This window comes from Mobula hypostoma, chromosome 4 (assembly GCF_963921235.1).
Source record: "Mobula hypostoma chromosome 4, sMobHyp1.1, whole genome shotgun sequence".
NCBI classification, from domain to species: domain Eukaryota; kingdom Metazoa; phylum Chordata; class Chondrichthyes; order Myliobatiformes; family Myliobatidae; genus Mobula; species Mobula hypostoma.
The window spans coordinates 11,121,522-11,137,379 of record NC_086100.1 but is presented as its reverse complement, the minus strand read 5'-3'; the positions used below and the strand labels follow the sequence as shown (position 1 = coordinate 11,137,379).

The window sequence follows — 15,858 nt, the reverse complement described above, 5'->3', positions numbered from 1 at the left end:
TCAACTGTGGTACTTGTTTCATTACATCGGGTTGATAACTGTTGACAATATGATAACCCTTTCATTCCTGGAATCATTCTTGTGAACTGCCTAAGGACATGAAGATGAAGAGCCCAAAACTGTTCACAATACTCAAGGTGAGGCCTCACCAGTGCCTTAAAAAGCCTCAGCATCACATCCCTGCTCTTGCATTCAAGCCCTCTTGAAATGAATGCTAAAATTGCATTTGTCTTCCTCACCCATTGACTCAACCTGCAAGTTAATCTTTAAGGTGTTCTGCATAAGGACTCCCAAGTTCCTTTGCATCTCAGATTTTTGGATTTTCTTCCCGTTTAGAAAATAGCCTGCACATTTATTTCTACTACCAAAGTACATGGCCATGCATTTTCCAACATTGTATTTCATCGCCACTTTCTTGCCCATTCTCCTCATCTGTCCAAGTCCTTCTTCAGCCTACCTGTTTCTTCAACACTACCTGCCCCCCCACCAATCTTTGCAACAAAGCCATCTAGTCCAGCGTTTAAATCATTGATATACAGCATAAAAATAAGCGTTCTCAACACCGACCCCTGTGGAACACCACTAATTACTGGCAGCCAACCAGATAAGGATCCTTTTATTCCCACTCACTGCCTCCTACCAATCAGCCAATGCTTTAACCATGTTAGTAACTTTCTTGTAATACCTGGGGTTCTTAACTTGGTAAGCAGCCTCATGTGTGGCACCTTGTCAAAGGCTTTTTGAAAGTCCAAATATACAACATCTACTGTATCCCCTTTATTTATCCTACCAGTAATCTCCTCAAAGAATTACAACAACTTCGTCAGGCAAGATTTTCCCTGAAGGAAACCATGCTGACTTTGTCCTATCTTGTCCTGTGTCACCAAGTATTCCATAACCTCATCCTTAACAATTGACTCCAACATCTTCCCAACCACTGTGGTCAAGCTAACTGGTCTACAATTTCCTTTCTGCTGCCTTCCTCCTTTTTTAAAGAGTGGAGTGACATGTGCAATTTTCCATTCCTCTGGCACCATGCCAAACTCCCAAGATTTTTGAAAGATCTTTGTTAACGCTTCCACAATCTCTAATGCTACCCCTTTTAGAACCCTAGGGTGCAGTTCATCTGATCTGGGTGACTTATGTACCTTTCAACTTTCTGAGCACCTTCTCCCTTGTAATAGTAACTGCACCCACTTCTCTTCCTTCACACACTGCAACATCTGGCACACTGTTAATCTCTTCCGCAGTGAAGACTGATGCAAGGTACTCATTTAGTTCATCTGCCATCTCCTTGTCCTCCATTAATTATTATTTCTCCAGCCTCATTTTCTGGCAGTCCTATATCTACTCTCATCTCACTTTTATTTTTTACATACTTGAAAAAAAAATTAGCTGTATATATGTGCATAGTTGAATGACGATAAACTTGAACTTGATGTGGTATGTAACGAATACATAAATTCTCTTTACCTGCTCTGCTTTAGTTTTATCAAAGGCCAGCTGCTGTTTCTTTCTCACTTCCTCTTGCGTCAGAGTACCCCCTAAAACAATAAATTCCACTTGTAGGTATTTGCTGAGGGTAAACTGAGAGTAGTGTCTCACATCAAAGCACTGACTAATTTCAAAATCCATTTAAAGTTGTTTTAAAAAATTATGAAAAGTATCATATATACTCAGTGGCTATGAAGTGGCTGCTGATTATATGCTCATAGCCTACCTTTGCTGTAACTCATCCACTTCACTGTTGACGTGTTGTGCGTTCAGATGTGTTTTTCTGCACACTTTTGTAGTAATGCGTGGTTATTTGAGTGGCTGTCAACTTTCTGTCAGCTTGAACCAGTCTGGCCCTTCTCCTCTGACCTCTCTCATTAATGCATTTTCGTGCACAGAACTACAGTTCTGATTTGTCTGAAAATCCCAGAAGATGAGCAGCCTGAGATACTCAAACCCATCCCGTCTGGCAGCAACAATTGTTTCACAATCAAAATCACTTAGACTACATTTCTTCCCCATTCTGATGTTTGATCTGAACAACAACTGAACCTCTTGACCATGTCTGCATGCTTTTATGCAATGAGTTGCTGCCACATGATTGGCTGATTAGATATTTGCATGAACAAGCAGGTGTACAGACGGACAAAATAAAGTACTCTCTGAGTGTAAATTTTTCTTTTCCTCAGCATGAGATGTCGAACACCATAAGACATGTCTTTAAGCTTAGATGGGTGAAATATAAAGGTGATGTGAAGGGCAAATAATGTTTTTTACACAGAAAATGTGTAAAGAGATGTCTGGAATGGGATATTGAGTGGTAGTCATGGAAGCAGGTAGTTTTGAGGAGTTTAAGAGGCTTTTAGATAAACATATGAAGGGAATGGAGGGATATGGATATGGATGACACAGGAAGAGGACATTTAGTATAAATTGGCATCAAGAGTGGCACAACATTGTGCGCCAATGGCCTGTCCAATGCTATCATTTTCTTTGCTATTATCAGAAAATATAGGGTAATTTCAACAAATTTTACGACATCTGCCAGTGATATTAAACCTGATTCTGATATCACATGTCCTGATTTAGGTAAAAACTCATCCTAAAATGTCGATTGTTTGTTCATTCATTTCCACGGATGCTACCTGACCTGCTGAGGACCTCCAGTATTTTGTGTGTGTGTGTTGTTTTGCAGAATCTCTTTTCATGTTTGTTCTCTGCTCAAATACTCATGGACATTACTTCAGTTATTTGAATAAATTGCACACATCCTTATGCTTTGTTCCAGCCCACTATTAAACCCAGTGCATTTCATTATGAGTATGGTGCTGACACTACTGGATTTCTGAACCAATGGATTTTTATACTCAGGGATGTAAAGTCATAGTCCCTCTATGAAAGAATGTGAATTTTTGAAAGCTGCAAATTATAAATCAAGGTTTTGTGTTTGTGTTCAGGGAAGCAGTCCATGTTGTAAAATGACAAATTATTTATTTCACTAATGTTTGTATCCTATCTGTTTGGTTCTTGGTGTCCCAAGCAACAAAAGTGATGTTTAACTGCTACAATGAAGTCACACAAGGACCAACGCCATCAAAGGTGGTGGAACAGCTTTCCAACAATCACCATCATCAACCTGTGCCATGTCGTATGACGTAGGCAATCATGGTCCCAGCATCATGATTGTTCTTGCCTTGTTCTGGGCAGTGTCTTTACAAGACGGATGACCCCAACCATTATCAATTACTCTTCAGAGATAGTCGGCCTGCCGTCAATGATCACGTAATCAGGACCTGTGATATACATCAGCTGCTCATACGACCATCTTCCTCCTGCTCCCATGGCTTCTCGTGACCCTGATTGGGGGCGGGGGTAAGAAGGTGTTACACCTTGTCCAAGGGTGACCTGCAGGCTAGCAGATGGAGGACCAGTTTTCACGCTCTTTGGTGGAGACACATCTCCACGCTGCCACCCACTTTCCAACAATACGACACCCAAAGGATTGTATTTTCTCCCTCTCCCTTTCTCTCCCCTTATCCATTCCCTACTCTGGCTCCCCGCTCACCCCTTCTCTTCTCCCCACCTGCCCATGACCTGGTGACCCCCTTACTTCCTTTTCCCCCATGGTCCACTCTTCTATCGGATTCCTTCTTCTTCACTCCTTTACCTTTCCACCTATCACCCCCAACTTCTCACTTCACCCCCCTCCCCCACCCACCCATCTTCCACCTGACCTGATCTCACCAGTCACCGTGTACAGCTTCTCCTCCCCTCCCAACCCCTGTTTATTCCGAATTCCTCCCACTTCCTTTCCAGTCCTGATGAAGGGTCTTAGCCCAAAATATCTACCCTTTGTACCACTTCATAGATGCTGCCTGACCTGATGAGTCCCCCCATTACTTCAATGCTCATCTTGTGCAGGGTGTTAAATTAGCCTTGAAGAAATATTATCTTACTCACCAACACTGCTTGGAATGATAGAAACTTGACTGATATTTCGATGTTTCAGCTTTTCCAAGGCAGCCAACTCTGCAGCTGCTTCTAGGTTGAAGCCACATTAATCACATATTAGATGACAGCATTCATTCTGAACATCTCATTCCACAGCCTGCTTGAAGCATTCCCAGTCACCTGCAGTTTAACCACTTGGCCAAAACTACGCTATAGTTCAAATAATCAGGAGAAAGCAGCTCTGTTCTCTGTGCATTGCTAGCTTGCAACTGTCTGTGGAACGAAGACATCGATGAAATGTACAGATTTTAAGTTTCCTTTTCTTTCTGTTCCAAAGACATACGGTTAGAGTTGTTAAGATGTTGGCATGTTATAGTGGCGCTGGAAACATGGCAACCCACTACAATCATAAAACACAGAGCACTACAGCACAGGAACAGGCCCTTTATCCCACAATGTTGTGCCGAATGAAATAAACTAATAATCTAATGGCCAACTAAACTAATACCTTATGCCTACACAATGTCCATATTTAGACCATACAACATAGGAGTAGAATTAGGCCATCTGGCCCATCGAGTCTCTTCCGGCATTCAATCATGGCTGATACTTTTTTTCTGTCTCCTCCTCAACTCCAGTTCCTGGCCTCCTCCCCATAACCTTTGATGCCATATCCAATCAAGAACCTATCAGTTTCTGCTTTAAATACACCCAACGACTTGGCCTCCACAGCTGCATGCGGCAACAAATTCCACAAATTCACTACCTTTTGGCTAAAGAAATTTCTCCGCATCTCTGTTTTGAAAGGGTGCCCCTCTATCCTGAGGATATGCCCTCTTATCCTAGACTCTCCCACCACAGGATCCATCCTTTCCACATCTACTCTGTCTAGGCCTTTCAACATTCAAAAGGTTTCAATGAGATCCCCTCTCACCCTTCTGAATTCCAGCGAGTACAGACCAAGAGCCATCAAGTGTTCCTCGTATGATAACCCTTTCATTGCTGGGATCATGAAACTTCAAAGTCTCTAGTGTATCTGCCTCCACCACCAACTGCAACTTCGGTCACAGATCAGCCATCAAATAGTGAAACAAGCTGGGAGGGACAGGTTCTCTCTGGGTTATGAACATCCAACTTATGGACAGCTGTACATATGAACGAGTGTTTGAGAAACTATTGGGATGGACTTGCCAGCCGCTGCAGGCACCACGCTGCTTGGAAGCTTTTGAAAGTGTGCAAAGGGCACTGACATTGAAGAGGGTTCAGAGGAGGTTCATGAAAATGATTCTGGGAATGAAAGGGTTACCGTATGAGGAGCAATTGAAGGCACTGGCGCTGTACTCGTTCGAGCTTAGAAAAATGAGGGGGGCGGGGGGTTGGGGGAAGGGGACCTCATTGAAACCTATCAAATGTTGAAAGGTCTAGATAGGATGGATGTAAAGAGGATGTTTCCTATAGTGGGGGATTTTACGACCAGAGGGCACAGCCCCAGAATAGACAGACATCACTTTAGAGCGGAGATGAGGAAGAATTTCTTTAGAGAGAGGGTGGTGGATCTGTGGAATTTGTTGCACATGGAGGCCAGGTCATTGGGTGTATATGAGGAGATTGATAGCGTCTTGATTAGTCAGAGTGTCAAAGGTTATAGGGAGAAGGCAGGGGAATGGAACTAAGAGGGAAATGGATCAGCCATGATGAAACAGTAGAGCAGACTCAATGACCCGAATGGCTTAGTTCTGCTCCTATGTCTTATGGACTCATGGAGGACATTTACCAGAATGCTGTCTAGATTAGACAGCATGTTTTATTAAGATAGGTTGAGCAGGCTGGGGCTTTTCTCTTTGGAGCATAGGACACTGATTTGATAGAGGTGTCCAAGATGATTAGAGACATAGAATAGACAGCCAGAGACTTTATCCCAGGAACAGAACCCTTTTGTCACCTGGGGATTGCTTGTAAATGGTTTCCTCCTATTCTAATGCAGACTTATAGGAGGCTGGGATACAGCCAGCAGCATCACCACCAACTGTGAACAGCAATAGCTCACATACTAGCATTTTCCATTTTGATTTATGCAGCAATCTTGAGATTTTAGTTCATTTACCTTCAGGGCATCACTTTCTGCCAAAGAACCCAAGCCAGACACATCGTATATAGACAGCAACCTAGAGATGGTGAAGCAAGCAACACCCAATTCCAGGTTACCACCAACACAAAAGCACTTTTAAGTCCAAAACTATTCATCAGACTTCTCAAATAATTCTGCACTGAGGCTTCTTTAAAAAGGGAAGCATTTCTTGAAGGGCGGTGCAACAAATTGAGGGCAACGCAGCAAAAATATAACCCTTCACTCCAATAACCAGCAGCCCAGATTTTCAGCCTGGCATACTGGATCCTGGATTTAAACTTTGGATTTCTAAGGGTATTTTCCATCTAGGAGACTTGTTTGATGAAGGAACGATGATGTCTTTTAGTCAAATAGCACAGAAATTCAACATACCCAGCAAGGATCTTTTTCATTTCTTTCAGATAAGAGATTATATACAGAAAAAAAGATCATTGTTAATTGACTTCTATAGTTCTGACATAGAAAAGAGGGTGTTTTGTTCTAAAGGTGAAGTCTCCATCAGTACTTTTTTACAGCATCCTGAGGGAATGTTCTTGTGGAGACGCTGAGCAGCTGGGAAGGGTCTGGGAGGAAGAGCTGGGAGTAGAATTTACAGCTGAAACATGGGAAGACATTTGTGATAATGCAAAGAAAATTTCAGTTTGTAAAAGAACTAAAGCACTGCAACTCAGAATTTTGCATAGAGCCCGTCTGACTCCAGATCGTCTCTCGAAATTTAAGATGGGGGTTTCTCCAAGGTGTTCTAAATGTAAAGGAAATACTGGAACTCTCACCCATTGTTTTTGGACTTGTCCAAACTTCAGGCATACTGGAGTGATATTTTATACTTTATACTTTATTGTCACCAAACAATTGATACTAGAGCTTACAACCATCACAGCGATATTTAATTCTGCTCTTCGTGCTCCCTGGAGTACAAATCGACAGTAAATATTAAAAATTTAAATTATAAATCATAAATAGAAAATAGAAAAGGGAAAGTAAGGTAGTGCAAAAAAACCGAGAGGCAGGTCTGGATATTTGGAGGGTATGGCCCAAATCCGGGTCAGGATCCGTTCAGCAGTCTTATCACAGTTGGAAAGAAGCTGTTCCCAAATCTGGCCATATGAGTCTTCAAGCTCCTGAGCCTTCTTCCAGAGGGAACAGGGACGAAAAGTGTGTTGGCTGGGTGGGTAGTGTCCTTGATTATCCTGGCAGCACTGCTCCGACAGCGTGTGGTGTAAAGTGAGTGCAGGGACGGAAGATTGGATTGTGTGATGTGCTGCGCTGTGTTCACGATCTTCTGCAGCTTCTTCCGGTCTTGGACAGGACAACATACATACCAGGTTGTGATGCACCCTAGAAGAATGCTTTCTACGGAGTATCTATAAAAATTAGTGAGGGTTTTAGGGGAAAGGCCAAATTTCTTTAGCTTTCTCGGGAAGTAAAGGCGCTGGTGGGCCTTCTTGGCAATGGACTCTCTTCTTATGGTATCTCTTCTTTCAGTTAGTCCTGATGAAGGGTCTCAGCCCGAAACATCGACTGTGCTTCTTCCTATGGACGCTGCCTGGCCTGCTGCATTACACCAGCATCTTGTGTGTGTTGCTTGAATTTCCAGCATCTGCAGATTTCCTTGTGTTTGCTATACTAATAAGGGCTTTTGTATAGGATGTGGTGGTGATGTCTATACTTTGATGGAAGTATTCTGATAGCTAATAGCTGTGAGGGGAAGAAATGTAAATGTACCTGGAAATTGAAAGTTTTGTTATGCTAAGCAAAAAAAAAAGAAAAAGGGTAGCATTTAATGACTAACTCTGTATAAGCAAAATTGGTAAATCAAAGTCAAAGTCGAGTTTATCGTCAAAGTGCAAGTACATGTTCAGGATGGTTTAATGTCATTTCCAGTACACAAGTGTAATGACCATAAGACATAGGAGCAGAATTAGGCCACTCAGCCCAACGAGTTTGCCCCACTATTCTATCATGGCTGATTTACTACCCCCTCAACAATGTTCCCTCTGAGGAGTACGTGTGTGCACACGTACTCATCTTTTGCTGCTAGTGCACAAAGGAATTTAAACTACGCACAAAAGGTTGTTACCCTCTACCTCGTTGACATGTTAAGCATATTTCACAATCACATTTCCTTTTCCCGTTTCTGATTCAGATGGTGTTGACAACATGGAATTTGCAATGATTTTTCTGCAGATTTTAGAACTGGTTTATTTATACTGTTTTTATTTAATAAGTTATTGATTCACTCTGTGGAATTCCAAAGAAACAAAGGGCGTGAAACTCAAAAGAACTGCTAGTTCATTTAAAGCAGAATGACTTACTGAAACAGTAGAAACTGCTACAGCAAACAATAAACAACAAACTGGACTTGGCAGTTTATTATCCTAAGAATAACTTCAGGTTTACTTCTACTTAAAAATTCAGTGCTCACATATTGTCATCATTGGGCAAAAAATTGGACAGCACTATTTTTACGCACACTGGTCATTACAAATTAGAGGGAACATTGCCTCCCAACCCCATTCTTCTGCTTTCTCCCTGCAACCTTTGATGCCTTTAGTCAGGGGTCCCCAACCTTTTTTGCACCACGTACCGGTTTAATATTTGCGGACCGGCCGGGGGCGGGGGGGGGGGGGGATGTTCAAGTAGGGTTGCCAACTTTCTCACTCCCAAATAGGGGACAAAAGTAGCAGTCAAATACGGGACACTTGTGTTTACCCCGAGAAACACTACCATGACCATGAAGCCTTGCGCGGGCACCTGATTATTTTCCTCTACAAATTGGTTTTGGCTTAATCTTCCCGATTCTGTTAAGTGAAAGTACACTATACATACATTATTTCTACTTTATATAGGCTGTGTATTTATCATATCATTCCTGCTTTTACTATATGTTAGTGTTATTTTAGGTTTTATGTGTTATTTGGTATGATTTGGTAGGTTATTTCAAATTCAACAGTGCGTGACAGGGAATGAGGAAAGGTGCAGCTGACTCATATCGTTTCATATCGTCAAATCATATCGTTTCCTCGTGGCCCGGTAGCACATGCTTTGCGGCCTGGTGGTTGGGGACCACTGCCCTTAGTAATCAAGAACCAGTCAACATCTGTTTTAAAGATACCCAATGACTTGCCCTTTACAGCTGTCTGGGCAACAAATTCCACAGATTCACCACCCTCTGGCTAAAGGAGAACAGAATTATTGTTATTCCAGATATGATGCAGTACAAAAAGCATTAAGATAAAGAACACAATAATAAAAAAAATTATAAATAGCTTATATACATAGATTGATTGTATGCCCATAAAGTGACTATAAGCACAGAAATGTCTATACAAAAGGTATCTCTGATAAAATAGTGGTGGGGGGAGGTGTGATGGGGTTGGTAAGTGGGTGGATGTGTTGATCCGCCTTACTGCTTGGGAGTGTATGCATCAAGCACATGTAATAAGACCAAATCAGTCGAAATTAAAGCACCTGTGACACTACAGTGTATTTTGGTTTGGTTTTATCAATGCCAGTGGACTATACTAGGAAATCAGCAAGAACGAACAGAATTTCCTTTTAATTTTTCTACAACGTTATAATTTCTATCCATAGTGCCTCTCACAGCCGAGGTATGTTGAAGAATATAATGCAGCCAATGAAAATAAAGGACATTTTAAATGTCACAACTATAATGAAAGAAATGCAGCGATTAATTTCTACAAAAACTCCCACAAATATCAGGATGATAATGAGTATACAATTTTCATGGTCTTTCCACCGTATTTTTTATGATTATAGAAAGCCATGTGCCAGATCTCAGAGCAACGCAATCAACTCACGTTGGGTACCATGGTACTGTAGCGGTTAATGCAAGCGACTGCTTCATTTTCATTGACTGCATTATATTTTACAACATACCTAGGTTGTGAGAGGCACTATAGAAAATAATTCTAACCTTGTAGAAAGACTAAAAGGAAATTCTGTTCATTCTTGCTGATTACAGCTGGGGTCGTTGGACTTTAGAGTTCAATTCCAGCACTGTTTGTAAGGAGTTTGAGTGTTCTCCCCGATTTTACTGTCACCTTACTGCAATGGGTCCAATCCACCATTGTAGAAGTGTAATCTTGAATCACCATGCATAATTTTAAAAGATTGCAATAGTTAAGCAGAAATTTAAGTAAATCTTATGCTTAATTTTTCTTCCAAGGTTTTAGGAACAGCTTTTTCCTCCTCTACCATCAGAGTTTTGAACAGTCCATGACAGCACCTCACTATTTTGCTTGTGTTTTGCACTAATTTTTACATATTTTCATTGTAGTTTACAGTAATTTTATATATTGCACTGTGCTGCTACCTCAAAACAATAAATTTGATGACAGTGATGATAAACCTGATTCTGTGAATTCATAATAGTCCACATGTTATTAATCAAAGAGATAAGAATTAAAGATTGATTAGCTTTATTTATCATATGTACATCAACATACACAGTGAAACATACTGCTTTGTGTCAATGACTAACACAGTCCAAGGATATTCCGGGAACAGACTCCAAGTGTTGCCACACTTCTGTTGCCAACATAGCATGCCCACAACTGGCCAGACCTAACCATGTGTCTCTGCAATGTGGGATGAAACCAGAGCACCTGGAGGAAACTCACACGGTCACAGGGAGAAGATACAAACAAGAGAAAATCTGCAGATGCTGGAAAGCCGAGCAACACACACAAAATGCTGGAGGAACTCAGCAGGCCAGGCAGCATCTATGGAAAAAAAATTACAGTTGATGTTTCGGGCCGAAACCCTTTGCAGGACTGGAGTAGATTTGAAAGGTGGGGGGAGGGGAAGAGAGAAGCACCAGGCGATAGGTGAATCTTGGGAGGGGGAGGGATGGTGGCCGGAGGGTTTTGGCCTGAAACGTCGACTGTACTTTTTTTCCATAGATGCTGCCTGGCCTGCTGAGTTCCTCCAGCATTTTGTGGGAGAAAACACCAACTCCATACAGGCAGTGGCAGGAATCAAACCTCGATTTGTGATTTGTTGGCACTGTAAAAGGATAGTGCCACCCACAAAAAAAACTGTACAATTCAGGAATTCCCCACAGTAATACAGGAACAGAAGGTAACTACTCACTCTTACTTGCCTTTGCATACTTCCTACTGACGATCAGTTGCTCAGCATTCAGAAGCAAGTTGATAACTTGGCCTCAGCCAGGAATTTAACATGAAACTAACCAGGCACAGTAACAAATTCCAAACGCATAAAAGGGAGGAAAAAAACCAGTAAAATCTTCATAGAAATAAAATGCTTACTTTTCTGTAAGTCACTCCTCTTCTTCGGATCTGGTACAGTTACAGAATATGCACCATGACTGCAAAAAAAAGAAAGATTTATTAAAGGCTGTAAAAAAGTAACAGTTTTGACCATCAGAAATCAGTGTCAACTGATTCAAAGGCATCACGATGACTATTGATACCACAAGCATTGTGCTATTGGCATCTCAAAATTTGAATTATACGTTTCGATGTGAAGGGAGAAAGGAAAGGCTAGGTAGGGTGGACATGACAAAAATGTTTCCTGTCGTGGGGCGAGTCTTGGACCTGAGGGCTCAGCCTCAGAACAGAGGCATGTACCTTTAGAACAGAGATAAGGAGGAATTTCTCTAATCAAAGGGTGGTTAATCTGTGGAAATCGCTGCCACAGATGGCTGTGGAGGCCAAGTCATTGAGTACTGTATATCTAAAGAGGAGGTTGATAGGTTCTTGGTTAGTCATGGTGTCAAAGGTTATGGGGTGAAGGCAGGAGAATGGGGTTGAGAAGGATAACCAGCCATGATGGAAAGGCAGAACAGATTCGATGGGCCAAATGGCCTAATCCAGCTCCTGTGTTTTGTGATCTTATGGAAGGAAAGGAAATAGAGTTACAGTTAAAGAGTTTGGATTCAGTTAGTTAAAAGCTTAGATTAATGGTTAGTGTTAGAAACCACCATCAGCAGACTTGTAATTTATTTCCAATTCTCTGATTAAAATTCAACATCACTGAATCTGATGATTTAAGTTACTATCATGCTCCTGTGAGAACTAACTGTACACATTTGGGTGCTCTACTTGCTTAGTCTGGGAAAGCAACATTGCAGAAGACAAAAGACACCTATTAAATTTGATTCTTTATGTGATACAAACTCTACACTGTATATAAAATCCCAAATTCAAGAAGAGATTTGCAGTTCTATAACGCCTCCCCTGATTTGAAGGCATCCTGAAGTCCATCATAGATCAAGTTCAAATTTATTGCCCTTCAACCACACACATACATCCTGCCAAATGCAACAATACTCCTCCGAACCAAGATGCATAAACATAATAACTCACACGCTACACATGAAGTAATATTACCACAAATAACAAATTGCATTTACAACGCAAGTTAAAAAGTAACAGTAAAAAGTGTAACTGGCGTTTCGGATGTGATGAGACCTGGTGGTGGCAGGGTGTTCAGTAGTTTCATGGCCTGGTTGGGGGGGCGGGGGAGAAGCTGTTACCCATCCTAACAAAGAAAGTACTGCAACTAATCTGCTTTGGACACAGTGAAATCTGATAAACAAGAATGAGAAAGTGACCAGATTACCAATTTTAGTTATATTAAAATTATAGTTTAGAGGAAACCCATGATAATTTCTCCCATTTTTCTTTATACTGTGCCATAACACATCTGCATTTATTCAAGAGAATAAATGAAATGCGAGTTTAATGCATCATCTAAAAGGGAACATTTCTGACAAGAAACAAGCTCTTCATTAAGATACTGAGGGGCTGCACACTTAGAGCAATGCTGTTACAGTGCCAGTGACCTGGATTCAATTCTGTCACTGTCTGTATGTTCCTCTAGTGACTGTGAGGGTTCCCATCAGGTGCTCCGGTTTCCTCCCATATGGTAGATACAAGTTATTTGGTCACATGAATGTAATTGGGAACACAGACTCGTTGGGCTAGAAGGGCCAATTGCAATGCTTTATCTCTAAAATCATTGGGCTGTAGCTGGCACAAGTCGCCGTTTGCACCAGATAACTTGTCTTTTTTGCAAATAAATTCAAATACTGTAGGCATCTATTTATAGCTTAACCAATACACCTACACAAATTTTGTGCAAGCCATTATGTTAGTTTTCAGTTTCTTAAGTATTAGAAACTGAAACCATTGTGCTGCATTGCAGGGGCTATGCCATAACAAGTTTGCTTTCTGATTCACACAGGAGCAAGGGACTTATTCCACGGATCTCTTACCAGTAAGTTGTTTTTTGACCAGATTTGGGTGGAGATGCATTTTGATTAGTGGCTCTACGTTTTTGTAGTACCATAGAGTTGTCCTTATTCCCACGCCGGCTTGTGCTTGAAATTTCACCTGAAACTTTTGCTTTACTTGAACTTTTCCCAATACCCGTATCTGTGAGTGAACTTCTACCTAGTCCTGTGCCAGCACCTAAACCTGTACCTGTCTTTGCATCTCTGCCTCTCCGAGGAGCCTTTCCCATCCCATCTCTATTTGTTGTTTCATCCCTACCCCGATCCTCCTGACCCGCCCTCGTAACCGACTTGACTCTGCTCACTACGGAATAAGACATGTCCGGAAAGAAACTGCAAAACCCAATGTAATGTGCGTCTCTCCAATACACCCAGACAACGCCGCTCAGAGCTCTTTGGGAGATGTAGTACATGTCGTCACGTGCCCTTGTCTATCCTCATGCAGAACCAGAGGTTGGAACGACAATACCCAAAATTCCAGTCGTATTTTCCGGTGAGAGGAACCGAGCAGCATGGTAACCATAGCAACAGGATTAGCGCTATTATTAAAGGGCTAATTTACTTTCTTTGAAAACGCCTGAAGGTTAGCCTGAGTGTTTAAGATTCTGTATTTTGGGCAAATCTTGTCTTCATTATCGGTCAGGCAATAATATTTTAATAGATTGTAGAATTATATAAATACTGTGGTTCAAGTTGACCCATCAAGTCCATGTCCAGCCCTTGCAGAGTGGTTTATGCAGTTCTACTCTGCTCAGACGTAATTAGGCAAGAGAGGGTGGAAAAAGAAGATTAATGCGGATGTTGTCGGGACGGAAGGGCTTCAGTTATAAGGAAAGGTTGGGTAGGCTTGTACTTTTTTTCCACTTGAAGTAAAGGAGACTGAAAGGTGACCTAAAAGTGGTTTGGAAAATTATACTGGGCAGTAAATTAGATGGATGCTCACAATTTTTTTTCCTAGAGCAGAGGAGTCAAAATCTAGAGGGTGTAAGTTTAAAGTGAGAGGGAAAAAGTCTTAATGGGGACCCGAGGGATAGATTTTTCACACAGAAGGTGATGGGTATCTCTGAGAGGAAGTGACGGACGTGATATAATTACAACGCTTAAAAGACATTTGGACAAATTTATGGTTAGACAGAGTCTGGAGGGATATGGTCCAACCACAGTCTTGCTCAAATATTCTTCTGTGATGTATAACTCCAGGACTATAAACATTTTTTCTTTATTTGTCCCTGAACTAAGAGTCCCTGAATTTGTCCCTTGCCTAAGAGTCAAGCACATCAATATATCTGGAGTCACATGTGTTCCATCTTAGGAAGTCACTTAGATGGACAATGTCTTACTTCTACTCATGTTCTGTGGGCCTATACTTTTGTGCAAAATCTTTGTCCTTGTTTGAGAATACCTAGAGTTTTGCTAGTCTCTGAGACCTTTGTTTTCCTCCAGTGATGACTTCAGTATATCTGGGATCTAAGGGCACTTCATCATGAAAACTTACAAGTTGCAGGCATACAGGTCAGGAATATACAGTACCAGAAATTGGATCCTTGGGCTCATCAACCTCCAGAAATTTCTGACTGAACCTTTCCATCTTTTTGTTTCACTTTCTATTATCAAGATACTGTACTCAAAACCTACTTCTTTTGCTTACCTAGTCTAATGTCTTCGCATGAGGGCTTCTCCTAAAATGTGGGGATGGTTGCCAAATCTTCTTTTGAATCCACGCCTTCAGATGCCTTTGTGGCAGTTTTATGAGTTTAGAGCTTCCCCATAAATGCAACTTTCTTTGCAACAGGATTAGGGGAGTCAGATTTTTTCTTAAAATGCTCAGGTTCACTTAAAAATGCTTCAGTAGAGACTGAGGTCAATTTTCAGAGCCAAAGGCAAGACAAGAGATTACCTTCACTTAAGACTAGCTTTAGTTTGTCACATGTACATCAAAACATCACAACATACAGTGAAACATGTCATTTCTATCAATGATCAACACATTCTGAGCAAGTGTTGCCATGCTTCCAGCACTGACATAGAATGCCACAACTTATTAACACCAGTCACTATGTCTTTGTAATGCTGGAGGAAAGAGGAACACCGAGAGGAAAACCTCATGGTTATGGGGAGAATGTACAAACTACTAACAGACAGCAGCAGGAATTGCAACCCTATCGTTAGCACTATAAGGTGTTGTGGTAACCACTATGCTACTATTCCTCCCTTTGTGGTTTTGAATTTGTTGGGAGATCAGAAACAAAGATGGGGAATGATGGAAGCTCAGCTGGTCAGGCAGAACATTGCAATGAGAAATAGAATCTGGGATATTTCATCAGGACTGGAAAATAGTCATAGTCATACTTTCAAAGTTGCTGGTGAACGCAGCAGGCCAGGCAGCATCTATAGGAAGAGGCGCAGTCGACGTTTCAGGCCGAGACCCTTCGTCCTGACCTGACGAAGGGTCTCGGCCTGAAACGTCGACTGCGCCTCTTCCTATAGATGCTGCCTGGCCTGC

The 15,858-nt window shown here is 41.5% G+C and overlaps 1 protein-coding gene across 4 annotated transcripts in view; it reads right to left on the bottom strand.

The window, feature by feature from the left end:
• zgc:194621 (uncharacterized protein LOC795037 homolog) overlaps positions 1 to 13,747 on the bottom strand; it is a 28,641-nt gene extending 14,894 nt beyond the window's left edge. The window contains exons 1-4 of one of the 4 annotated variants that reach the window (XM_063044796.1): positions 13,338 to 13,747; positions 11,368 to 11,426; positions 3,955 to 4,035; positions 1,474 to 1,544 (exon numbers count right to left, since the gene is read on the bottom strand). In XM_063044796.1, the coding sequence (XP_062900866.1) occupies positions 1,474 to 1,544; positions 3,955 to 4,035; positions 11,368 to 11,426; positions 13,338 to 13,675 (549 nt within the window). In that variant the 5' untranslated portion in view covers positions 13,676 to 13,747. Of the gene's footprint in view, positions 1 to 1,473; positions 1,545 to 3,025; positions 3,351 to 3,954; positions 4,036 to 11,367; positions 11,427 to 13,337 lie in introns of those variants that run through there. The other 3 variants (XM_063044795.1, XM_063044797.1, XR_010017494.1) reach the window with 3 other exon arrangements.
• Between the last annotated feature and the right edge of the window lie 2,111 nt (positions 13,748 to 15,858).